The sequence below is a fragment of the Puma concolor genome, chromosome B3, assembly GCF_028749965.1.
Source record: "Puma concolor isolate L17-30 chromosome B3, mPumCon1.1.hap2, whole genome shotgun sequence".
NCBI classification, from domain to species: domain Eukaryota; kingdom Metazoa; phylum Chordata; class Mammalia; order Carnivora; family Felidae; genus Puma; species Puma concolor.
Genome location: NC_141672.1, coordinates 37282582 through 37308308, shown reverse-complemented (window position 1 = coordinate 37308308; position 25727 = coordinate 37282582). Strand labels below are relative to the sequence as shown.

The following is a 25727-nucleotide window of genomic DNA, read 5'->3' as shown; positions in this document are numbered from 1 at the left end:
TTGTTCCTGTCCATCCCAGACAGAGGAGAACGTTCTTGGCTTTAAAGACTCCTTCAGACATAGATATTCAGCATCCTGCCAGTGACTCAATCTTATTTCTGCACTGTAGGCCCACTAGAGAGCATCGGGGGTATGGCTGGGCTCCCCTGCAGGAAGATGACGGTCTGCTGCTTCCATTGTCATTCTACTACTGTTGCTTTATAGGGTTCTGGAGCCTCTTTTACTGGCACTGCCTCTCCCTCTCCCCCTTATCTGACAGGGTCAAGTGAAAACTACTCCCGGGGACTCATACAGGCAGCCATACCTCTGGTTTGAAATATTCTTTATTTTGTAAACATCTGTGTTTAAAATAGATGAACCCTGCTCACAAGTCATATATTGGTTCTGAGACACAGTACACAAAGTTCACCCGTCACAGGGAGATGGTGGGGGCTCTGGAGCAGGTGGAAATGCCTGGGGCTGGGCTGAATCTCAAGACAGCAGATGCAGAGGTGATAAGTAAACAGGCAGAAGTACCTGTGCAAAACTCTGGGCCTAATGCCAGATCCCAGGCCACCTCTTGGACTGGAGAAGTTTAGGGGTGAGATGCCGACTCCAATTCCTTGTGAGCATAGCTGCACCCTAAAAGTTCAACCCTCTGGCTCCCATACCTCTCCCCAGCTGTGGCCCTTGGGGATGGGGCTAATCAATTCATAGAATCTCCACCCTATGCTTTCCCTTCCAGAACCCCTAGGGTACAGTAAAAATATAGTCCCTCTGTCCCAAGGGGGCTAGGAGAGAAAGGCAATGGTGCTCTGCCTGATCCTCAGGGAAAGCTGCAATACTGATCCAGGTTGGAGCTAGCGCCCTGAAGTCCCTGGCAGAGGGCACACTGTGGGTTGGCATAACCATCTCCCTGCCCCCAGTGTGATGCTGTGTCTGACACCTGAGGAGTCAGTCCTCAAGAAAGCATCCCAGCCATAGTCATGACTTCATCCTAAAGAGTCTTTATCTAAATTTCTCATTAGCTAACAATTTATAACTATTCCTGCCCTCCTTTTCCTTCCACTACGGTTAACCTATCCCTGTCCCTACATCCTGAGCTACCCTCTCCTACTCTGATAAGAGTCAGAAGGAAAGGTTTGGTCATTTCTTCCCCACCTTTTTTTTTTTTTTTTTTTGGCGGGGGGAGGAATAAGGAAGTGGGGCTCTTCATCCTTCACCTGTGTGTGCCCTGGACTTTGGTCCTTAGTTGATGAACGTTCAGTGTTGTCTTAGCTCCAGCCCTAGCCATGTGATGCTGCTAATATGTAGCTTAAGAATGAGCCTCCTCCTTGGGAAGGTGGGGAGGAACCCTACTAGGGCTGCTAACTGACTTGTTCCTTCTTTAAAGCACCTCCTTCAAGCCACTCTTGGGCCATGTGGGGTTAAAGGAACTTCTTCCTGAATGAAGAGCTCTGGAGGAGGGAGTCCACTTCCCTCCTCCTGTAGCCACAGTGCCGGTGGCTCCTGTTCCAGGAGCTAGAGGGGCAAGATGAGCACTTTGTCTGGAAGGCTGAAGAGAACAGCACCAAGCATTTCTACCCAGGGCCTTCTTTCTCTCTCCCCATGAAGTCACAGCTCTTCTCCCACAGACTTTGAGTCTCAGCGAAACCTTGAGAGCTGAAGGCTGGGTTGGGTGGATATGTCCCCTCTTACTTGCCAGGGGGTTGCGGGGAAAGGCCCTTCTTACACAGAAAGGGAAGCCGGGGCCCAGGGAGCCCTGCTCCTGCCATATTCCCCTCTGGTGTGCACAATGCCGTCTCTGGCCTCCTCCCCCTTGCTTTAACCTGATATATAGGGGCTAGACCTTCATCTCCAGACACTCCTCTTTCTGGGGGTGTGTGGTTTGCTTGTCAATATCGCCGGCCCCTGGCTTTCCTTGCCCCTGCAGTGCCCTGAGGCCTCGGTGCATGTCTTTAAATTCAGGAGCCCAGGTGGGGAGAAACTGCGTACAAGGGGCACGGGAGGTAGAGAACGGAGGTGACTTTTTATCCCTGCCTCCCCACAACATTTTGTTTTCTTCTCTGAAGCACCTGCTTCTGAGCTCACTTCCCCCAAGAGGCAGGTGGGCGGGCGGCCAAGCAAGGCCCAAGCTGGGGGGTGGGGGGGCAGGCAGGGAAAGGTGGGACAGCCCCAGTCTTGAGGACCACCAGGTTGGCGTCTCCTTCCTGCCTTGATGTACATTTCCCAGACCATTGGTGAGGCAGGCCCATGGCATGAGACGCGACGGTGGGGAGGGAAGATAGGAAGAAGTACCCTGTAGGCTTTGGCCCCTTCACAAAGCAGGGGGGTTCTCCCAGAAGAAGAATATGGAACATCCCCATGAGCCTGAGTCCATTCCCTTGGACAGGGTTAGGGAGAAAGGAAAGAAAGAAGCTGCACCAGCAGCCACACAGGAGGACATACAGGGAAAGAGGTGTGAGGGGCTTTGATACAAAACACACTGGAGGGGAAGGGGACAAGAAAGAGAAGTGGGAGGAAGAGAGAAAAAGCAGAGAGGAGGCAAGATGCACTGAGAAAGAAGGGGCCTTAAAGTGGCCGTACTCCAGACTGGGCCACTGTCCGGGGAGCTCGGGGCGGTGAGACAGTGCCCGTAGCGTACTGGGGGCTCATAGCAGACCCGTGGCAGGGAAACAGGCTGAAGGGAGCCACTCCAGGCTGGAGGGGCTGGGGGCAGAGGCTGCTCAAAGATGACAGCGGGGCTGCTCTCAGGGCCAGGCAGGGGAGTAGCAGCTACTGGTATTCCACAGGGTCACCCGAGTGAGAGGAGAAGCAGGGCAAAGCCCGGACTCCCTGTCTGCCACAGGCCTCCTGAGGGGAGGGGGATTGGCGGCTGCTCCACGCAGGACCCTCAGCACCAGCAGGTTTTTGAAGAGTTCGCTGGGCCCTCAGGTTTGCCCTCATCCTCCTCCAGCTCGGCCAATGCCAACTCATTGCTGGCACGTGTCCGGAGACCATCCAGCTCCTTCCTGTGGGCCTGCAGCACCAGCTCTGTCAACCGCGTGAAAGACTGGGAAACCAAGGGTCACAGGTTAGTCGGGCTCCTCCTCCTCTTCCCAAGGCAGCCCTGTAACTGTCCCAGGGGCGGGGGCTCATCTGACCCGGGCTCCCGTCCTGTCCGCTGCCTCCTCTCGTCTCCCCACTCTACTGGACTCAGCCCAAGAGGCAGGGTAGCTGGGCTTCGGAGCGCTCACCTCTTTAATGTTGAGGTTGGTGCAGGCACTTGTTTCATAGAAGTCCATGCCGTACTCTTTAGCCAGCTGCAAGAAAAGAACATTCCTGAAAGGGAGTCAGTAAGGGAAGGGAGGTGCCCACAGCACCTGGCACATACTTCTGCCATTGCCCTCATAGCCCCTGCTGTGTCGTGACAATTTCTCACACTAGGTCGCTTCTCAGACCAACCGGGTGCTCCTTCTAAGACACAGGCTAGCAGAGCATGGAGACGTTCCACAAACACCCTCCCGCACTCCCCACCCGCCTCCATGCAGACACACCCCTGCCCCCGGTGCACACAGCTCATACGTCAGGAGATAAATATATCAAAATCTTGGGCAAGATGTCAAATTAATAAAAAACACGGGCTTTGGGATCAAACAGACCCAGACTTAGACACCAGCGCTGCCGCTCAGCAGCTGTACGACTGTGGACAAATATATCTCTAAGCCCAGCTCTGCCATCTGTTAAACAGGGGAGAGGGTGTCTCTCAACCAAAGTCACGGAATGACTAAAAGGGGTCATGCGTCTCAAAGCACTTGCTTAGCGCTGGCCACGCATACAGTGTTCGATAAATACTGCTCTAGGAGGATTTGCTTCTACTTTCAGATTTTTCAATGACTACGTGTTATTTTTGCACACCAAAAGATCCATTTTCTCTTAAGCGCTATGGACGCAAAGAGGGAGAGAAAAGCTCTGGAGGCCCTTGGAGTGGGTAGATGACTCTCGTCTCCGTGGTATCCATCCTTCTGTGCTCTGGGAGGGCGGTCTCCCTTGGCACCACCTTCCTGACCTCTCTGTCCCATGGCTTCTCTCTGACCGTGGGCCCTGCATTCCCTCATTTTCCTTCCTACTCCTTTCCAATAGAAGGACGGGGTGGGATGCCTGTAGATGGTAGCCATGCCTGGATGCTGCTGGAGAAGCCAGCAACCTGAAGCCCTTCCTCACCATGAACATTGGGATGATCTCTTTAGCAGAGGGTAATCCTGCTCTGGGGCACTTAGAGGTGGACAGTCTTTGTTTTTGGATGGTCTTTGTTTCAGGGTGGACCCCAAATCAGTCCTGAAGGGCAGAAAGCAAATTCTCAAGGATGGCAACTCCCCTAGTGCCTTAGGGAACTTTGGAAAGTGCCAGGGTGCCTGATGACAGGGACAGAATCTTGGGTCCCAGCCCTCAGGACTGGCCCCGGAAGGCGGCAGAAGACCCAAGGGATGGGTTCGGCCAGCTCGCTCCACTTACCTGCTGCCCTTGCTCTCTTCCCACCTGCCGCTTCTGCTCTTCATCGGCCTTATTCCCTATGAGGATCTTCTGGACACCTTCTGGTGCATACTAGGGACAAAGGACAAGCAGAACTGCCAGTGAGTGCTGCCTTTCCCTCCTGTCTCCCCACCCTACAGTCTCTTGGCCTCTATACCAGCACCAAGCTGAAGAGCCCTAGGGACAGAGCAGGCTGATGGGGTGCAGGTGCAAGGCTTCCCCAAGTGCCACGGCCGACCCCGGGGGTCCCGGAGGGCTGTTATGGGGACAGCTTAGAGTAGGAGGCACTCTGACTACTACTGGTGCTTCCTGGAGTTGGACAACTGGTATCTGAACTGGCAAGGGCATTGCACTTAAGTCCAGCCCTTCATTCTACTGATGAAGAACTGGGGACTCAGAGAGTTCAAATGGCTTGCCCGAGGCTCCAGAGCCAGGACTAGAACCCCAGTCTCACGATTTCAGGAAGGAAGCTGGTCACAGGGTGGGCTTTGGCCTAACTCATTTCCAAAGACGAAACAGCCATGGAGTCCTGGCTGGGCACAGAGCATGGATGGCATGGCAGCTTGGGCTCCTTCCCCATGTCTTACTCACCCAGAGGTCTTCATCCAGGGCCGTGGAAGGCAAGGTTTCCTGGGAGTGTTTGCTCACCAACCCCGAGAGCCTCGGCCCTTCCCATCTGGCCCTCGCTCTGCCTTCCCCTCTGAGGTGCCCCTCCCCCGCCCCCAACGATGAGGCAGCATCTCCTACCTCATCCACATCACTGACCCACTTCATGATGTGCTGGTAAGAGCGCTCGCTGCTAATGTCGTAGACTAAAAATATCCCCTGAGAGAGAGAGAAGGAGAGAGAAATGGGGGAGGTAGATGCACACAGAGACCGTGCATAGTCATGGGGCCGGAAGCAGGTGTGGTACCTTAAATGCTGGGTCCCACTCTCCCTTCTCCCTGCTTAGCATACTGAGGATCCCTCAGCACCCAGAAACTTCTCCTTCTCTCTCATACCCCCAAAGCTATTGCACCCTAGGCCTATCACGGAACTCTCTGAGGTGGGAAGGAACCAAATATTCTGACTGGGGTCTTTGGCCCAGGGTGGAGGGTGGAAGCTGGGGATGACGGTGGGGGACTTGCCTGTAGTGTGTGGTCAGAGAATAACTAATAATTGAATGAATGATCAATGAATAATCGCAAGACTGCCTGAGACTGCCCTTGCCAGCAGGCGATCTGAGGGCCCTCTTTTGGGAGTCAGTGACATAAATATCTCAAACACCCAGAGTGGGGAGTGTGGATGGCAGCGTCCCACCTCCAAACCCTGAAAATGGTGGCTCACCTGGGCCCGTCGATAGTACTGCTTTGTGATGGTCTGATATCTCTCCTGCCCCGCTGTGTCCCTGTAGTAGAAAGCCAGTCCCTCAGAGGAGCAGGGACCATGGAACCAGAGGGGGAAGGGAGGAACAGGAGCTGGGAGACCCTGTGCCCTTGCAGGAAAAACTGGGGAGCTACAGGGTGAAATATCAGAGGAGCTTGGATCCCCAAGGGGGTCTGAGCATATCTGACCCTGCGGGAGAGAGGCCTGATTATCTGGTGCTGACAGGGCTGATGGGGTCTTGTCAACTACAGCTACGCCAGGAGCTTCAAACATAACTGGGCCTTGGACAACTCTGTAGAATTTGGCCGTTGTGTTCAGACAGGGTGGACACATGTACCCTTCTCAACCTGGAGGCAGCTCCAAAGGCTGTTCAAAGGCCAGGCTTGCAGGAGCGTCAGGCCAGAGAGCCACAGCGGCCCCCTGTGGCTACTGGTGGGAACTGCACCATGCTAGATGGAGCTCTCTCCCCAGGGTCCCAGGTAGCCCTCCCTCCTACCACACTGCAGCATGGCCCAAGGGCAAAGCCTTTTCCGAAAACAAAGCCAACTGGTTAGTTTGCCAATTCCTTCTAATTCCTGCCCCTTGGTGACTTGTGGCCAATCTCATAAGGTTTCTTAAGAAAAAGAGATTAAGGCTCCTAGGAGCAAGAGATGGGCTTTGAGACATCTGCTTCTCTCCACAGAAGAGGTGGCCAGTTATCCCAGATGCAGCCTTGGGATTTCTACACATGGCAGTGGAAGCCTGGGGCTCTCCTCCCGCATCTCCTCCCCCTACTCAACTCACCAAATCTGTATCCGCACTTTGATGCCATCTACCTCTATGGTCTTCATCTTAAAATCCACGCCTGGGAAAGGAAGAGAGCAAGGAAGTTACGAAGGGTACCACTGAGACCTGAATGGTAAAGGCCCAGGGCACTCACACTGGAAGGGATTTCCTATGGCTTAATTTGGCAGAAAGATGGCATGAAGTGAGGAGGGACTTCCTGAACCAAAAATTGGCCCTGAGAAAGTATCCAGGGCTTTGAATGGAGCTTCCCTTCCTCCTTGACATGAGAGTTGCCATGGGTAAAGGGGTGAGGCAGTGCAGGAGGAGGCAGAGTGAGTATGGGGGAGTCCACTCCATTGCTGCCTCGCTCAGCCCCCAAGTGTGTCTCGCTCTCCTCAGTATGAAGTCTTCCTATTTATCCTTCTGGAGAGAACTGCGGGTATTTACTTATCCTCCCTGGAACTCTAACGCCTAGGAATAGCAACCCACCGAATTTGCCTCTTATTTTTTTTTTCTTCCTCTGCCTAATTTTTTTAATCGTTATTTATTTTTGAGAGAGAGAGAGAGAGAGAGCGTGAACAGGGGAGGGGCAGAGAGAGAGAAAGGGAGACACAGAATCCGAAGCAAGCTCCAGGTCCCGAGTTGTCAGCACACAGCTCGATGCCGTGCTTGAACCCATGAACCTCAAGATCCTGACCTGAGCTGAAGTCGGATGCTTAACCTACTGAGCCACCCAGGTGCCCCTCTCTGCTTATTAATAACCAGGAGGGAATGTGGCGCTGTCACAAATGTGGGGAAGGCACACAGACCCTGGAGAGAGAGGACTGTGTATACAGCCCTCGGCACCTAGCAAAGTCCCACCAAGGCCTGGTGGATCTGCTGTTGACTAGCCCCACTTACTGGAGGAGGCACTGTTGTTTACTTCTTTATTTAGAAGGAGCATGGGCTTTGAAGTCAGGCCTGAGCTTGAATCCTGACTCTGGCCACTTAACTCATAGCTATGACTTTGGACACCTTTCTTCTCTGAGCCTCCATTTCCTCATCAGTAAAATAGCGACATTCCCAGTCATCTCAGAAGGTGGCTGAGAAGACCAGATGAGACATGGTGCCTGGCACCTGGTAGCTATTCAATTGACTACAGTTATCATCATAACCTGGTACAGTCCTGATCCATAATGGGTGCTTGTAAATGACTACCAGTGACCAGGGGAAGAGGCAGTGCCACAGCATGTCACTGGGGGAGGGAGGGGAGGACAAACAGGGTTCTCAGGCTCATCTGCCCAAGGGCTTGAGGAGCTAAGCTGCCACAAGACACAGGAAACAAGGCATTTGGCAAACCAGCCCAAGGCAGAAACATCTGGGGACACTTGCAGGAGTCAGCAGCACCAGCACACAGGCTTGAGTCTGAGAGATGGCAGGGATGAGGGAGACATTTTTATCACCATGCTTCTTCCCAGCCCTAACTGTGCCCGGTGATTCAAGAGCTGTATCTAGTAGGTTAATTAAGCTTAAGTCTTTGTGTGCTCCCTGGAGACAGGTCAGGAATGGGCACCATTAACCAGTTTTCCGATGGAGAACACGGTAAAGGCAGAGTTCCAGACAGGCAGCAGTCACCAAAGACACAGCCCCAAAGACCGGAGAGGTACAAGAGTCCCCAATACTGCCGCTATTCCCCCTCGGCATTACTTCTTAACCAATGGGAATGTTTCTCCCCTCCTCCAGCCTGTCCCCAGGCTTCCACGAACACAGGCAGATTACATTCAGGCCCTTCCCTCTCACCATCGAGGCCAATCATCATTTAACTAGAGGGGAGAAAAAGATCCAGAATGGACAGCCCAAACTGAATCAAGTTGGTCAGACGTGAATCATTTTCCGCCTGCCCAAGCTGATTCATATCTATTGAGCTGTACTTTTCCAAATGGGCAATGTCTGGCAGCCATTCTTCCAAGTGTGCTGAGAAAGCGAGGGTGGAGGGCACCTGGCCTCGGTGGGGGCAGTGGCATGCCACGCCTCCCCAGACAAACAGTTGTCAAGAATTTGCTTCTCGCCATCCCTGGCATGGAAGGGAATCAGGAAATTCTTGTTCTTTCATGGTGTAGTGCCTGCTTCGCAGGAGGACCGGCAATTTTGTTCATTTTACAATCAAACCAGCTCATGCTAGCCCAGCAAGCCTGGCCAAGGACAGTGCCTTGTGCAAAGTGGTCACAAGGTAGCAGAGAGGGAGAGAGAAGGGAACTTACTATGTGCCCTTGCCCTGCACAGTGCTAGGTGCAGACAGAGTGGTAAAAAAAAAAAAGACAAATGGTCTCTAACCTTACAGAGCTTAGTGGAAAGGAAACAAAGGCCCGGAGAGGTAAGATAAATAGCCCAAGGTCAGCACAGCAGGTGGTAGAAATTGGCAGGCCTGTTTGATGTCAGAGCCCTGACTATCCCCAGCACTCTTCTCGGGGAACGAGAGTTGTGTACTGACTAAACACAGAGGACTTAACTGTACCGTACTGGTTTCTCTGTAGGTCCTTGAGCTGTGGGTCCCCGGCTCAGCCGGGCAGGAGGACACTGTGTGAGAATGTGAGCAGCTGTTAAAAGAGGCAGCACTGACAGGAAGACGCAGCTATCCTGGGAGTGAGCCCTGGGCTTGGATTCCTTCTCCAGCTTCCCTCACTTCTTAGCTGCATGGCCAGGGACCGAGGCTGAGGAGTGCTGGGGGCCCACAGCATCCCTACCCCCATCGTCTCACAACCTAGGTCCTCCTGACCACCCAGTAAGATTTGTGGAGTTCAGAGAAGCGAAATGCTTCAATTTTGGCTATTCATATGCACTAAGGAAGAAACAGGAAGTCTAGTCCTTTTGAGGGATCTTACTCACCCACCCGCCCCACCCCCTTTTTTTTTTTAATTTAAAGAAGATGAACTGCTCAGTGATCTTCTAGTGGAATTTATTCTTTCTACTCTCTCTGGTCCCATAGCCTGGACCTCCCACTGTGTCCACCCTCCAATCATCCCCTGGCCCGCCATGACGGTGCCCATCTGTGGCCCCTCCACCCCCATGTGGCTATTGGTTTTCTCCGCTGCTGAGCACTGCGGGGCACTCAAACCACTGGCTTTGTTGGGTCACTCACAGACCCCTGCTTTCCCACCTTAGCGGGGCCCTCATAGCTGCTCGGCACCCGTTTATACAGAGGTGTGTTCACCCATCACTTGCCTGGAAGCCACTGTCCCTTCGCGGAAGGCTTCAGTCCCCTAGCCCCCCCTCCTTGGTGCCATGCACTCCACAGAATTTCTTCACCACTCTCCAGGGGCAAGATGAATGCTGCCTTATGAAGCCATTCCTGAGGCCTACCTCATTTCTTCAGAGTGTGCCTCTGTTCTATCTTCCTTGGGGAAAGAGTCCTCTGTCCTTCCCAAGCCTCGCCTCTCAGCTCCTCATCAGCCCCCTCTGGGTGCTCATCCTAACAGCCTGGCCCCTCTTTGCTGATCTCCAAACTCTATGTGGAGGAGAAATACTCTCCATCCACCTCCATCCCCTGTGTGTCCTCATTCCGGGTCCTCTAGGGCAGCACGTCTCAAACTCTAAGGTGCATGCAGATCACGTGGGGATTGTGTTAAAATGCAGACTCTGATTCGGTAGCTGTGAGGTGAGGCCCGAGATGCTGGATTAAACTTCCAAGTGAGGCCGATGCCGTTGGCCCATGGATCACACTTTCGAAAGCCGGCTTCTAGACAGTGGTTCTCAAGGTGTGGTCCCCAGACCCGTAGCATCAGCATCAGCTGGGACTTGTTGGAAAATGCAAATTCTTGAGTTCCACCTCAGATCTGTGGAATCAGAAACTCTGTGGGTGGGGGCCCTCGAATCTGTAGTTCAACAAGCTCTCCAGGTGTTCTAACACATCCTGAAGTTTGAGATTTGGACTAACACTTTGCACCTGAAGGGTCAGGTGAGGCAGCACGGGTGTTCTCCCATTCTCCAGGTGTGCCTTGCAGGTGCTCAGCCTTAGAATCACCTGGGGTGATTTTTTTTTTTAAATGCCGCTACCTTGACTTGTCTAGACCCACTGAATGAGACTCAGAGAGCAAGGCCCGGGAACGTATATTTTTAACCGGGTAATGGGTGATTTTTAGAGGAAAGTTTGAGCTACGATATAGTGAAAGAGCTATCCACTAGTGTTGGAATCAGAAAGACTTGGGTCTAAATCCTGATTCTGGCACTGGCTGTGTGACTTTGGGCAACTTTCTATTTCTCTGAGCTTCAGTTTTCTTACCTGTAGAATGACAATACCACTGGCCTCCTAAGAGCTGTTGTGGGATACGAATTAGGCAGTGGATGTGAAGCACGTGCACATAGTAGGAGGTCGTGCGCATAGTAGGAGGTCGTTCTCTCATCCCTCTGCAGAATAACAGCTTCCTGGAGAGCAGCCAGGAAAACAAACCCAGAGAGCCTTTGGTGTGGAAACGGTTACGTGGTCTAGTCCCTTACTACCCCATTGCCCTTGCTAATCCAGGGGCCAGCGGCATCAACATCATCAGGGAGCTTATCAGAAATGCAATTCTCCAGGGGCGCCTGGGTGGCGCAGTCGGTTAAGCGTCCGACTTCAGCCAGGTCACGATCTCGTGGTCCGTGAGTTCGAGCCCCGCGTCAGGCTCTGGGCTGATGGCTCAGAGCCTGGAGCCTGTTTCCGATTCTGTGTCTCCCTCTCTCTCTGCCCCTCCCCCGTTCATGCTCTGTCTCTCTCTGTCCCAAAAATAAATAAACGTTGGGAAAAAAAAAAAAATGAAAAAAAAAAAAAAAAGAAATGCAATTCTCCAGGTGCACCCAGACCTGCTAAATTTTAGGCACACTAAAGTTTGACAACCACTGTCTAGCCCATCTCTAGGCGGAGCCACACCCAAAGCTCATAATGACACTTATGATCGTTGCACACCCATTAGCTAGGGAATCCAGAGCCCTTAATTCTGGTGCCAGCCCTGAGAGGCAGGTAAGAGCGGTGATTACTACCATAGGCACAGAGTAGCCACATAGCGTCCTCATGCTCCCACACCCTGTGGCTGAGCCAGAACCGGAAAACTGGCCTCCTAACACCCACCCACTGCTCCCTTGACCAGTGGCTGCAGAATCGTACTGCCTTTTCTGTCACACCCTGGCATGCCCCCCGTACCTGTTCTATTATGAGGCATCTAGAAGCGAGGCCCTGGGCACTCGTGGAGCAAGCCCGCCCAAACCTATTTTCAGGACACCCCTGGTTCCTTGACGCGGTTGAGGACTGCGCTAAGCCCAGACGCATCACCCTGCACGCTGCCACGTCACTGTCCCTACAGGAGAGCCGGCTTCCTTTCCCAGGCCCAGGGAACGCTGTAGTGTGAAGAAACAAGCACACCGCCTCCACGCAGCTCCGGCAGATGTTCTTGGGAACACTGGGAGCCCCGGACGAGAAAGTCAGGGAGATGGGGGCCCTCTGCCAACCAAGTGCCTAAAGCACGAGGTGAAGCTCATCATTCTTATTCAGCATCTCAGAGGTGCCAGTCATGGTGGCTGCCACACCCAGCATCCCTTTCCGGCCAGAACCGCCCAGCCCAAAGCCTCTGCAGGGACGCAGGGCCGGGTGCAGTGTGCTCTCTGTGGACAAGCAGTTCCTAACCGGACCAGAGGTGGGTGTCTGACCAAAGGAGGCCCATCGGTGGGCTTGCTGGTGACCCCCAAGGTGACCTGGCCAACAGCGACAAGGGACTCTGGCTAAGCCGATCAAACCAGCCCCCTCCAGATGGTGCAGATAGGATTGGTCAGTTGGCAACTAGAGGAACACGAGGCAGATGTGCAGAGAAGCAGAGATGCCTCGAGACAGAGCACACTGGCCAGAGTCGGGGCTGGGGTGCTGGATCCTGGCACAGACCCCGCCTTCCAGCCCACGGGTACCCTCTGGGTCACCTGAAGATTCATAGCCTGTGGCTGTCGGCTGCTGCCTCACGTCCCCTACGCCCAAGGCAAGCAGGCAAGCTGTTTCAACAATAGGGCAGGGAGGAAAACACCCCCCAAATTCCATGCTTGTTGCCGCTTATTTTTTGTCTTCCAGCCCCAACTAGATGCAAAGTACCTAAGGGGAAGACAGTATATTCTGCATTTGACAATAAGTTGTTTGTTTTTAAAATCTCTGCCTCCACTCCAGCAGAGTGCCGGACATAAAGTAGTAATTCCATAGGTGGCATCCCCCTGCCCCAGGGAGCATGAGGAGGATGGGCACCTGTGGCTCAAGAGCAGGGACGTGTGTCCTGCCATGTGCATGCGTCACGGACATTGGCAAGAAAAGCTCCTCAGCTAAGTGACTGCCACCTAGGACCGTGGACAGTGTTGCCCTCACTACATCGATGGCCTCTGGCTCTTCCTGCTGTGTCCCTGTCTGAAACAGCCTCTGCTTCTCCAGCAGCAACCCTCAGAGACTGTCAGGCCACACCCGGAGCCCTGGAGCACAGTGACAGGGCTGCTGTCAGAGAACAGGAGGAGGGGCAAAGCTGGCCTCTGAGTACTGGGGGCTGGGATAGGACTGAGGGACAGGACAGGGGAGATGGTTCACCATGGGTGATGAACTGCTAGACCGGGGTGGGAGGGGGCGAGCTTACTGCCCCCTCGGTCTAGCAGTGAGGGGCCATGAAGACTGTGGAAAGAAAGGAACGGGGCACATTCAGGGGAAAGAACACTCCTTCCCATAACCACCTGCCTCCAAAGAGAGCGCAGGGAAGCTAGGAGGAAGGGAGGAACAGGGGCGTGGTCAGTCAGAATACACTGGTGTGGTCAGAGTTTGGTTCCGATCCTGCCTTTCCCACTCATTACCTGTGTGTTCTCAGGAAAGCTTCTTAATCTCTCTATGCTGTTTCTTCACCTGCAAAACGGGAATGACAATCCCTCGTGTCAGAGAGTTTCTGTGATGAGTGTGAGAGAAGGTGGAAAGCCAGTAACACAGGGCCTGACCCATAGTTTTATGAAATGTTAGCTGAAGAAGCTATCAGTTCCCTAGGGAATGAGGAGAGCATGGAGCCCAGGGGCACAGTGTGGGGAACAGAAGGAGCTCTGGGCTCATGTTGGGAGAGGAAGGAGAGTGGGGCAGGAGGTGGGGCAAGGGGCCAGCGCTAAGCCACAGCGTTCCAACAAAAAGAGAAAATGCCACCCACCACGGAGCCCGGATGGCTCCCGAGTCTGCCTACCACCTAAATTCTGGCAAAGTCAGGAGGTGTGCGTATTGGCAGGCCAGCACCTCATGGGTTAACATCAGGTGCCAGCCTACCTGCCTGCCAAGGGCCACATGTTTCAAGTGGAAATAAGGCGCTTCTGGATGCCAAATGTTATCACTGTGATCAACCACAGCCCAAAAGACCCGCAGCGTGACTTGAGCCTTTTCATTAGCAATGAGATGCCACAACAGGAACAACTCAATACACCTGAAACCCAAGGCAGACACCCAATCCCTGGAGCCAGGGTGGCTCCAGTTACCAAGCCCAAGGCTCAGGAAGGCCCCCAGCCCCTCCTCGACAGGAAACCAGCATGTGCTGGACATGTGGAGCTCACGGGGTTGTGGCAGGAGGTCACCTCCAAAGAGGTCACTCTGAACAACCCCAAAATAAGCTTTAGGGAAAGGCAGACCCTGCGGGGGGGAAGGGGGTGATGGCTGCCTGACTTTGCCAGTCCAGACAAGGCATCAGAATAATCCCCATCTCAAAACCCCCTTCTCTCAGCAACAGAGAAGACCCCTAACAGCAAGAGACCAATGACGCCGTCTTCCCCCTGAGTGACACGTAAGGGGACAAATGGGGAGAATGATCCAGAAGGAGACAAATCTCAAGAGAAGAGTCAAGACAAAGGCTCTTGGCACACCAATGTCACACCAGGTGGGTGAGGGGAGTGGGGAGAGCATCTTTGCCCCAAACCTGCCACTTGCTGCGTTCTCCTTCCTTCCCTCTAGGGACACAGCCTCGCTGTCTGCCGGACCACACGCCACCACCTGACTTCCTCCTCTTACCCAATTGAAGACTGATGGTCCCTCATGCTGGCCTCATCCTGGGGAGAAGGCGCACCAGGCTCTCTGGGCAAATGCATTACTCAGCATTTGCACTGTCTTGCTCTGGGAGGGATGGGAAGCAGAAATAAAAGAGGCAGCCCTGGTCTTTGGCAGACAGAACCCTGATCCTCTAACTCCAAGGCCATGTTTTAACCTCCAGGACATTGAGTCAGTGGCTCTGATTCAGATGCCACCTGCAAGAAAGACTGCAGATTTTAGAATGATACTCTATCCCTCCTTTCTTTTCAAAGACACGAACAAATGCGCGCACGCGCACACACACACACACACACACACACACACACACTCCCTCGATGTAATCGGAGGTGATATGGGGACCAGAACAACTCTAAAGGCTACCACCTTCACATCAAATCTTGAAGGACCAATCTTCGGAAACCCAGGGCCCAGAACCCCAGGGGCCGTCATCATGTAGAAGTGCTTCCCAGTCGAACACAGGGTCCCACAAGGCTGGGAAGGGATGCATGTTCCCAGTGCATGAGCCCTAGGAACTCTCTACTCCAGAGCCCCCAGCAGTGAGATGGCCCTGGAAGGTCGCTCCAGCAGCCATTTGACACCCCCAGTGACTCTGAGTGACAGGCAATACTGACCTCAGTCGAAGATCCCAATCTCTTGTCTCTGTATTCACCAAGGAGGACCCCGCTCACGCTTCCTTGCCCCCTGCTATGTCTGAGCTTCCCCCCAGGACACATATCTGAGCGGAAAAGCTAGGCGCTGCTGGAAGCAGCTCACCCCTTGCAGAATTCTCCCCCTCTTCTCTCAGTCCCAGACACACATGCAGCATAGTGAGTTTCCCATTGTATGAGTCCCAAGACACCAATACTACTTACAACTTCCCTCCGGAAGAAAATGCACGCATGCATTCATTTATGCATTCACTCAAACAAACGGCTATTGAATGCCTACTATGTGCCAGGAACTAGGTACTAGAAGACACAGCAGTGAATGATACAGATAAATCCTTGTCTTCAGGAAGCTTCTATTCTAGGGAGGAAGAACAGATGATAAGGAAGCCAACTAATAAATACTTTCAGAGTGATGTTAAGAGGCAGGAGCAGAATAATGGAGCACAGAGTGAGGAGACCCATGTGCAAGCTGCTTTAGATTGGCTGGTCAGTGAAGACCTTTTTTTTTTTTAATGTTTATTTACTTTTTGAGAGGGAGAGAAAGAGAGACAGAGTGTGAGTGGGGGAAGGGCAGAGAGAGAGGGAGATGCAGAATCCCAAGCAGGCTCCAGGCTCCGAGCTATTAGTACAGAGCCCGACGCGGGGCTCAAACACAGACTGTGAGATCATGACCTGAACCGAAGTCGGACGTTTAACCGACTGAGCCACCCAGGTGCTCCTTAGTGAAGACCTTTTAAAGCAAGTGACATTTGAGCTGAGCCCTGTGTGACAAGAGACCAACACAACAGAGATCTGATGGACCGGGGCCCCAGGCAGGTGCAACAGCAAATACCCCTCAGGCAGGAACACACTTCAGTCAAACTAGAAGTTCCTCAGAAGAGAAAAGGAAGAGGGAGCCCCATTATTCTTTCCTTTGTTATAAAGGGGGAAACACAGCAAGGCCGTTCCCTGCTCTGGGATCTCATGGGGACCCAGCCTCACACGTACACCTGTGTGCACATGCACATAGGATCTAACCTGAAGAATGTACCAAGAAACTTCTCAAACGCTAACAAGGCCAACTTGGGGACTCCTCACCCCACTTTGTGATGAGATCTCTATACTGAATGGCTCATGTATGTAAAGTCCACTGCTCCTGTGCACATGGTAGGGGCACTGAGCAGGTGCTTGAGACACAGCAGTTCCCTAGCCCTTGCCCTTCCCGCTGCCGTGTGCACAAACCTACATAGGGCCTCTGTGACATGAGCTGTGTGCTCCAGCCAACCCTGTCCTGCTCCCCTCTGGCAGACCCCTGACCTGGCCTTGCCTCCCAGAGCCTGCTGCTGAATGGTCAGTGGGCACAGCTGAGGTAGCCGATATCTGCCAGGCTACTGAGCGCTCACCCCTCCGCCCTCCTGAGCCTCTTCCTAGGCAGGGCCATGTTGACGGGCAGCAGAAGGTTCCCAGAGAAAAAAAAACGGGGGCTGGGAGCCTCAGGAGCAAACATCTTATAGGGGCCACGGCCTCCAGATGTGTCTGCCTTCACACAGAGCCAGCGAAGGAAACTCCTAGCAAGGATGTGGTGGAACTGAAGTTGGTACGATCATGGTCTGGCCACCACCAGTGAGCTCAGCCAGGCAGAAGAGTAGAAGCCCCACGTGAGGTGTTTTCCGCAGCACCTCCTCCCCCACCCCTGGCCCCCTGGGGAACCCTACTTAGTCCTGAAGAAACCACTCAAATGTCACTTCTTCTGTGAAGCCTTTACCAACCAACTCAGGAGGAATTTATCACCTGTGATTCCAAAGCATTTTGACATGGCTTTTGCATACTATTCTGCTTGTCTATTTGGATGCCTGACTTCCCAACTGTCTGTACTCTGAGCTCCCAGAGGGCAGCACAGCATCTTATTCATTTCATATTCTCATTGCCTGGCAGAAAGCAGATATAATAATACATATTAGTCAACAAGACTGAATACAGGAGAGAAAAAATAAACGTGTGGGTGAGTAAATAAATGAGTGAATGAATGAAGTTTGGTACATTCCAGGAGATAAGATCAGCGAGAACAAATTTTAATCAGGGCAAAGCAATCAGGGAACAACCCACGTTTGGAAGCCAACTGTTAGCCTTCTCTGTAGATTATGGGGCCCCAGTCACAGTTCTCAGGAAATCTATTATCAAAATAGTAATGTGAGGGCAACCCTTAGATCTCACTCTCAAAGGTCCCCCAGCCAGACTCCTCAATCCTCACCCCTGACAGTTCCCCAGAGGGTCACGTCAAGGAGGCAGACTTGGCCAACAGCAGGGGCATGAACATGGTTCCATCCCGGAGCCCTCGGTGGGTGGGGGAGGCACAGGTCTGGCTCACTGGAGACAGCCAACCCTTGGCGGGCTGTGCAAGGGTCTTCTGGGATAAGCCAACTGCAGAAGAGGTGTTTCAAGTCTGGGCGGCCTGCACTCAAGATGTGGGCCATCACTTTTCTCGGGGCCTCAGTTTCCCCTGTTGTAAAACCAGGAGGCTGATGATTAATCCTCTCCTCCTCAGTGGGAGGAATTAAATGTCCAGGAAGCTCTGTGCCTCCCACCCCCGACAAAGCACACTGCCCAGGCAGGAGAGCCAACAAGAGGTCAGAGGCCTGTGCAGAAAATTGGCAGTTTTACAGGGAAACAGGCACAAATATTAGATTACAGAAGAAGGCACTCTGAGAAGAACTGGCAATCAGGATAGAAGGGTAATGGCCAAATATCGACTTTCAGGCCACACAGCTCATCACCAAGCTGTCTGGGGAGCGGGGGAGGATGGAGGAGAAGAGGAGGAGGAGGAGGGGGCAGGAACCAGGGCCCTCAAAGCTGGGGGTGGTTCTGCAGAGCCGGCAAGGTGGCACACATGTGCAGAGCAGCTGAAAGGAAAGCCTCTGAGGGTTTCAGAGCTGTTCTCGGGGATCACATTCTTGGGGGACGGGGTGTGTGGAATGGGGGCCTGAGGCAGGGTGATACCAGGCAGAGGCCCAAGCCTTGAGGCAGAGCCCTTCTGCTGTCCTCTCAGGCCACCTGTCTCCTGACCTCGCCACCTCCCCACCTCCTTCCTCACCAACTCACTCTTCCTTCCCAGAGCCTGGAGCTGCTGGGGCAAGGGCGGGGGGGGGGGGGGGGGGGGGCTGGCACGGAAGCAGCGATGAAACCCTGTGACCCCAGGGAAGTGAGCCGAGGCCCTGTCTCCTGTTTGTTCACTGCTGTATCCCCAGCCTCTCATAGGCACCTCGTGTTCAGTCAACAGTGCCCAAACCCCTGAATGCGTGAGTGGCAAAGAGGATGGCCTCAAAGCACATCACTGGCAGCACATTAATCTTGACAACTTTCTCATGAGCTAGGAATAACAAATAATAAGAATAATAATGGTAATAATCATATAATCAGCCACCATTTTATTGTCGGCTCTGCCAAGTGCTTTAGATCCATTAGCCTCTGTAATCTTCACAATGACCTTTAAGAAAGATTCTGTTACTATCTTCAATTCACAGATGTGGAGACTAAGGAAAAAGATGTGGAATAAGTGTCTGAAGGTGGCAGAACCTAGCAAGGCCATGGGGACTCTCGTGCCTGGCAGAGTTCTTTCTGTTCTGCCCTGGGCTGCTCTCCCCTTCCTGCCCTCCCTGCAGTGAGGCACACAGACGCACCCCGGCCCTCCCCCGTCCCTACAGGTCCAGGCTCCTTGTGGTGTGGGGACCCCTGAGTGCCCAAGCAACTGTCCCATGTTTGTTAGGTTCCATGCCCCCGCACCGCCCCTCCCCCCATGTCTTCCCCAGCCCTCTCCCTCCCCTTCAGTCACCCACAGCCCTGGCCCCAGGCAGCCCAAGCCAGTTCAAACCGAACTTCCAAGAAAGGGGATCCTGCAGCAGTCAAGCCCGCCTGAGGAATCAGCCCTGAGGCCACAGCGGTGGGTGGTTCAACCAGTCAAACTGGAAAATCAGGTGGCCTTTAAAACAAAAAGGTCCAGAGACCATGTGACCCATGTACTTGGGGAAGACCAAGGGTGGGAGGCGGAAAACCAAACAGAAGGCCCGCCCCTTCAGCTTGATTAGTGGCTTATAGGGCACTCCCGGCCACCAATGCAGAAAGGAACCCAAGGGCCCCACCACACGTTGGGGATGATACCGGCTCCCTGCCTGGGCGGGCAGCACCGGTCACATGAGGCCCTTTCAGAAGTTGCCAGTTGACTGGTTCAAAGGACTCTCCACTCCTGGAGGGAAAGGAGGGCAGGAGATGGTGTGCGGTTTGGCAGGAGTGTCACAGGAGGGGAGTCTGGCAGAGAGAAGGAGCTGGGAGGGCCCCTCGTGCTGGCACCACCCACCACCGCCCCTGACTGGTTTCCTTGCTGCAGGTCTCAACTCTCTCTCCCAGCCAGTATCCCGAGGGCCCTTTTCACCATGTCATTCCCTGGCTCAGACACCTCTGCCACTGTGAAGGCCCAAGTCCCACCTCCTCAGCCAGGCCCTCAGTACTCTCTGCCCTCATTCATCCATTCATTCAACATTTACAAAGTTCCAGCCTGGCCCTGTACTAGGACCACGAAAATAAAGAGGAATGAGATTTGGTTTCACCTTCAAGGCACTTAAAGTATGGTCTGGGAGACAGGAAGATAAACGGAGGAATGTTCTCACTCTTCCCCTAAAAATTCCCTTCGGTTCCAGCCAGACTGCCCAGAATCCCATGAACACCCACTGAATTCCCACCTCTGTCGTCTCTACTCCATCTGCTCCTTCCTTTCCAGGAACTGAAAAGCAGCCCACGCTGCAAGGGCTGGCCTCAGCCTCCCTCCTTCTAGAGCCTTCCCTGCAGCTTCTAGTCAAGCAGGGCCTCTTCATCTGGCCTCCTCTAGCACCTCTGTAATAGCGGTAGCACTCACGGTCCCCTCACCAGCCATTGCCTGTGTCCTGTACCCTCGCATCGATATTTAGTTGCTGATAATGCCCGCAAGACCTTGGTTAACAGTAACAATGATCATAACTGATCCCTGACATTTGACGAGTGCTTCACCAAGTGCTTCCAGATTTCACTGTGGCCAGACCTCTTCTTGCCTGTGTGCTGTCTCCCCAGCTAGATTCCGGGCTTCTGTGGGCAGGAAAAGGCAGACTGAACAGGTCTCTAAAATGCCTGGCATGGTGCTTTGTAGTGAATCCTTAATTAATTAGTTTAACAGGTGAGGACACAGTAGAGGACATTAAGGCATCAGCTGCGCACTGGTACACGACCCCCATCTGGGTGGGCACAGCTGCACAGGAAAGGCTTGTTCGGGGTACGCATTGAGCTCAAGGCCACCTGCTGACTAGAAAGAAGAAGGGCCTCCCTGGGAGGTCTCTTCACTGCTCCCTGGCAGGCCCTTCTCTGGAATGTCAGTCAGGCTGACAGTAAATGGCATAAACAGTAAATCACAAAAGTGCCAGCCTAGGTGATATCCACATGATCCAAGAATCTGAACTCTGTCTTGGCAATAATTGGTGAAATGCCTCATTTTCCCCATTCACAAAAGTAGCTCTGGGAAAGGTGCCTAGATCAAGGTCCAGCATGGTATGAGAATGTGTCTCAGACAAAGAGCAGCGGGAGAGAAGTGATGATGTGTATTCTTCACCTTGGAGCCTCCAGCACTGATCCCAGCTACAGGACACACGCATTTTTTCCGAATGGACAAATTACTGAATATGATTTGGTAGTACCCATTTTCTTGGCTCCTTAATTTGTCTCCTGGCTGCCCTTTCCAACTCCATGGGAAACTTTCTGTATCACTGAAGGGAAAGTTTTTCTTGACCATCCAACTCTCTCCCTAAGTCTTAGTTAATGCTGAAAAAACATGCCCAAGACGATGTAGAATCTCACAAGCGCCTAGGTGAGCTTCAAAAAGAATGCCCAGTGGGCAGATTTTAAAAGGCTGGTGTGAAGAAAGACAGGTTGCTTTCTTTTCCAGAAAATCCAAACTCCTAAACAGTCCACTGCATCCTGGCAAAAGGTGGACCCAACCCTCAGAAGCAAAGAGAGAACCTGCTCGGGTTTTAGGTCAATACACCAAGGGCCTTGAGGAGGTGGCGTGGGGAGTGTGCCACAGAGAGACTCCCACTCGGTTTGCTGATTCATCTCTGCCTCCAAAGTGGTTGGCCCCAGGGGGACTCTGAGCAAGTCCCTGTGACCTGTGTGGGGAAACTGCACATTTGTCTATCTAGCAGGAAGGAGGTGTCTAAGAAGGGAGAAGACGAGGTGGAAGAGACATGAGAAGGGCTGGTGATTAGCCATGTGGGGGCAAGGGACTTAAGGAAAACATAAGCCTTAGAAGGGTCACCTTCTGAAACATCAGTTTCCTCATTTCCCACGTGTCTGTGGGAAAGGGGGACACGTCTCCTAGGGGAGGCTAGCTCCCCTAACAACACTGAGCTGGAGCCCAAGAGCTTCTGAATGGGGTGGGTGAATAAAGTGCTCCAGGGAAAAACATAGGCCACTCCTAGGACTTGAAATGTGGCCAGGACACAGGGTGCAAACTACTGCTCATCAGGCAAAGTCTGGGGACCGCCCCCCAGCAGCCCACAGCCCTCTGAAATAGCTCAGCAGCTCCTGGCAACAACTCCATCTAAAAAATAGCCACGGGAAGTTTCCTTAAGTGCTAACCTCCTGCCTTTTGTCCCCAAGCCTGCAACCTGTCCCCATATCCCATCAGGTTCCTCAGCCCCTCCCTTGCTCACTCCCAGGCCTTTCCCCAATGCCTCCTCTGCCCTGAGCCTTCCCTAGAGGCATGCAGCCCTCCCTGGGCTTCCAGTACCCCGCCCATCCCTCTGAGATATCTCTCATCCCAGCAGTGGCCCAGCCCACGCTCCAGAACTCTTAGGAGCCTGCCTCACCGCCCCCCTGAGAAAGAAGGATGTTATCTGTTCCCTCACCCTAGGTCCCTTGAAGATAGTGAAGCAAAGAGAGGATGAGACCCTGTGAGCTCAAGGACAATGACAACAGTAACACCTAGCATCACCTGTGTCCAAGTTTGTGCTAAGTGCTCTTACAAACATGATCTCATTCAACCCTTACAACACCTCAGGAGGTAGGGACCGTTATCACTCCCATCCTACAGATGAGAAGCACCAAGCTCAGAAGCTTAAGTGGTATTCAAGGTCACATTGTCCCAAAGCGAGGTCTCCAGGTCCATGTGACAACAAAGCCGGCCTCTTCACCACTAGGCTCTGTGCCTCCTGGCTCTACCTGCTCCCTCGTCTCTCTTGGCAAGGAACGTGTGTTGGGAGGGTCCGGGTGGAAGCTTCAAGTGAGAGCTGAGTGCTGGGGCCCTCTCCCACGGAAGTGCTAGCTGTGGTGGAATTGCCTCAACTCAGACCTCCCAGAGGAGAGGCCCCTCAAGGCCCAAGGCACAGAAACTCCCTCAGAGGGGAGGCCGCTCCCTCCCTCCCAGAACAGTCGTCTCTGGGAAGCCACCAGGTCTTGTCCCTCTAAGCACAGGATCTGGCACTGCCAGATCAGAGATGTACTGTAAGGTGGGTCCTGCCAGCCATGTGATCCCCAGGTGTGGACCAGTAATCCTGACATTCTTCTCCTCCTCGGCCTCCTTCAAAACATATCTTCATCCAAACGTTTTTCTGGAGCTGGCTAAAAAGTGCCCCTTCCACACGCAAACACGCTCACCGAACGAACGTACGCCCTCCTCCAGGTGTCCCACCTTGTGGCTTACCTTCACAACTGTGCTCTGGAAACTCAATCCCTTTGGCCCCTCCCTTCCTCCTGTCTTCCCCGCCAGGCTCCACATTGGGTCGCCCCTGAACGGAGGGTACCCAGTGACTCAGTGACGCGGCTCCCCACCCTGAACCCCTCTTCCGGAGCACAGGCTTTACTTCCCCTCCCCCTCTCCACCTGCGGGTGTGGGGAAGTCATTTCAGTGGCTGCGATTCTCGCTGCCCCAGCTCGGGGTCCCCAGGCCTACACTCGCCCCGGTGGTCTCGGCTCCGATGAGAAGGCTCCCTAGCGCAAGGCTGGAGAACCTATCCCTAATCACGGGCAACAGCAGGGACGCCCTCACCTCCAGGACCCGAGGCTCAAGTCCCCAGTCGGTGGCCCTTCACCGGGATCTCTCCCCTGGTCCTGGCCTCCCGCGCCAACGCCTCTAGCCGGGGAGGCGGCCAGTTCTCCCGGGCTGGGGCAGGGGGCCGCCCGGCCCAGCGGCGGCGGTGGGGAGGGTGGCCTCCCCCACTCCGGCCACCGCCCCTTACCGATGGTGGAGATGTGCGAGGAGTGGAACTCGTTGTCGGTGAAGCGGCACAGCAGGCAGGTCTTGCCCACCCCGGAGTCCCCGATCAGCAGCAACCGGAACAGCACATCGTACTGCTTCGCCATGGCTGGGGCCGGCGCGGGCCGGGGGCTGCGGGCGGGCGGCGGGCTCAGCCCCGCTCGGCCGCTGCCATCGCGGCGCGCGCCCGCCCGGGGACGGCCGCGGGCGGCGAGGAGGAAGCCGGGCCGGCCCCCGCGCCGGCCTCGCCCGCTCGCTCGGGGCCGGGGAGCGCTGCGCGGCGGGAGCGCGGGTGGGAGGAGAGAACGACGGCGGCCCCCGCCCGCCCCTTCCCCTGCGCCGCCGTCGCCGCCCGCGTCCCGGGAGAGGGGGCGGGGAGCGCGCGCCGGAGCTCGGCTACCCCGCGGCGGGGGCGGGCGGGGGCGAGGCGGGCGCGCTCCTCGGCCGGAGGGTGCGCGGCCGGGGCTGCAGCCCAGCCCCCTCCCACCCACGGTAAACAGTGGGACCCGAGGGAAACAGTGCGGCTGTTCTAAATGCGGGAGTTGGGGTGAGCTCCCACCCAGCCCACCTCTACCAAACTCGGCTTCCGAGTATCATCACTTCTCCCCAAATCCCATCCCGAATCTGGCCCCGCTAACCCCGCCCCGGGACCCCGCCCCTTCTCGGGTCGGGGGAAGGGGGAGCAGAGTTGGTCCCCCCTTGGGCTCGCCCGGGGTCTGAAGGCCTCGATCAGGGTCTGCATTCAAACACCCGTCTATTCTTGAAGGCACCGTCTCCAGGAACACTCGACCGTGTTGCCAGAATTCTGTGTCTGACATCTGGCTTCTCCGGAACCCTGTGTGATTGTGTCCGCCCGCCCCCAACCCCTCACCCCAGTTTTAATTTAAACGAGTAAAAATTTCTGCTGACCTTCTTCACTAGGAAGATCGATGATCATAAAAACATTTCCGAATGCACAATCCTTCCTACAGGCAAAAGTATCTGTTTTGGGTTTAAGCTGCTTAGGGTAAGGTGTTCAGGACGCCAATCCATCATTTCAGACCACTAAATATTTCCGCTGGTGTATACGAACGGCACCAAAGAATGAATGGGCCTCTTTCAAGACCGATTTACTACCACTGAAGGTGTTAGCGCCAGAAAGAGGCAAATACATGTTTTCTGGAGTCTACAAAATTGTGTATTCCTAAGAAAGGGTATTAGGGGTGAATAAGCCCAACCCATTAGGTCTTTAAAAAATGATGAAAGGTGTGTGTCTGAGTATTGGATAGAGAATGTATTTTTCAGAAATAGGTCAAGGAAAGCCATCTTCTTCACTTCAAGAATTGTATTTCAGGCAATGTGTCTAAATTTATAATACAGAGGAAAAACTCAACCTGATAGCTACTTTGTTGACATTAAAAGTTGAGAAAATAGACCCTGTGAATTCCATTAAGATTTCCAGGTGTATTTCTCTTCACTGGGTTTACGCTGGGTTTCAGGTGCATGCTGGGGCTCTGGAGTTGGGCTCACTTGGGTTCCAGCCACAGATCTGCCTCTCACTGTCTGCAACCCTGCGCATGTTACTGTACCCCCTCTGTGCCTCAGTTTCCTCATCGGTAAAATAGGGATATCTTCACAGGATTGTTGGAAAGACGAAATAATGTGTGGAAAGGACTTAGCTCAGCACTTGACAGTACTCAATAAATGCTGAGGGACAAAACCATACCGTAATGTTTTCCTTATGCATACATGGGTGGTAAGTGTATCCCACAGATGGTGGGGGGGTGTTTTCCTGCTGTGATTCTCATCCACACCACCACACACAGTGTGGAGTGCAGGTTCAACTTGACCTGATCCCTTCTGGGCACTTGAGCTGCCTTCCCACTGATTGGCATCGTAATGGTAGATACTCTCCACAGACCTGCTTAGTGGGACCATTAGTGGCTCTCTGCTTGCTTTTGTCCACCAAACAGGAAAGAATATGCAACCTGAGGTAAGTTCCTAGTGCAAGAAGAAACTCCACTTTGAAGAAAATGGCTTTTCTTAGGCAAGATGGGAAAGGGAATGAGGTTTCCTGAATGAATGTAGGGAAATACTCATACTCATAAAAAAAAAAAAAGAGGATATTTCATTATGCCTGGTTGACCTCAAATTCAGTAGCTTACATTGAGTAAAAGAAAGAAAGAAAGAA

General features: G+C 53.7%; 1 protein-coding gene and 1 long non-coding RNA gene across 6 annotated transcripts; one reads left to right on the top strand and one right to left on the bottom strand.

The window, feature by feature from the left end:
* Positions 1-305: 305 nt before the first annotated feature.
* Positions 306-23858, bottom strand: RAB15 (RAB15, member RAS oncogene family). Of its 5 annotated transcripts, XM_086709527.1 has the most exons (8): positions 23541-23847; positions 10880-11022; positions 6640-6700; positions 5818-5878; positions 5239-5316; positions 4474-4563; positions 3216-3281; positions 306-3031 (listed from the first exon to the last, which is right to left on the bottom strand). In XM_086709527.1, exons 2-8 carry the CDS (start codon positions 10998-11000, stop codon positions 2873-2875), a joined length of 636 nt encoding a protein of 211 aa, XP_086565653.1. In that variant the 5' UTR covers positions 11001-11022; positions 23541-23847; the 3' UTR covers positions 306-2872. The 5 variants fall into 5 exon arrangements, with proteins under 5 accessions (XP_086565653.1, XP_025774820.1, XP_086565652.1 ...); XM_025919035.2 differs by lacking the exon at positions 10880-11022 and having other exon boundaries at positions 23541-23846; XM_086709526.1 differs by lacking the exons at positions 10880-11022; positions 23541-23847 and adding an exon at positions 23351-23413.
* LOC147579904 (uncharacterized) lies at positions 2925-14788 on the top strand. Its single transcript, XR_015252300.1, has 2 exons — positions 2925-3052; positions 14340-14788. It is a non-coding gene; the product is annotated as an uncharacterized LOC147579904 (long non-coding RNA).
* Positions 23859-25727: the final 1869 nt, after the last annotated feature.

Coding starts and splice junctions, on each gene's coding strand:
- RAB15 (XM_025919035.2), bottom strand. CDS start 23,664: ATGGCGAAGCAGTACGATGTGCTGTTCCGGTTGCTGCTGATCGGGGAC. Junction 6,701..23,540: donor CTCGCACATCTCCACCATCG/GTAAGGGGCGGT, acceptor TTCCTTTCCCAG/GCGTGGATTTTAAGATGAAG. Junction 3,032..3,215: donor CCAACCTCAACATTAAAGAG/GTGAGCGCTCCG, acceptor TTGGTTTCCCAG/TCTTTCACGCGGTTGACAGA.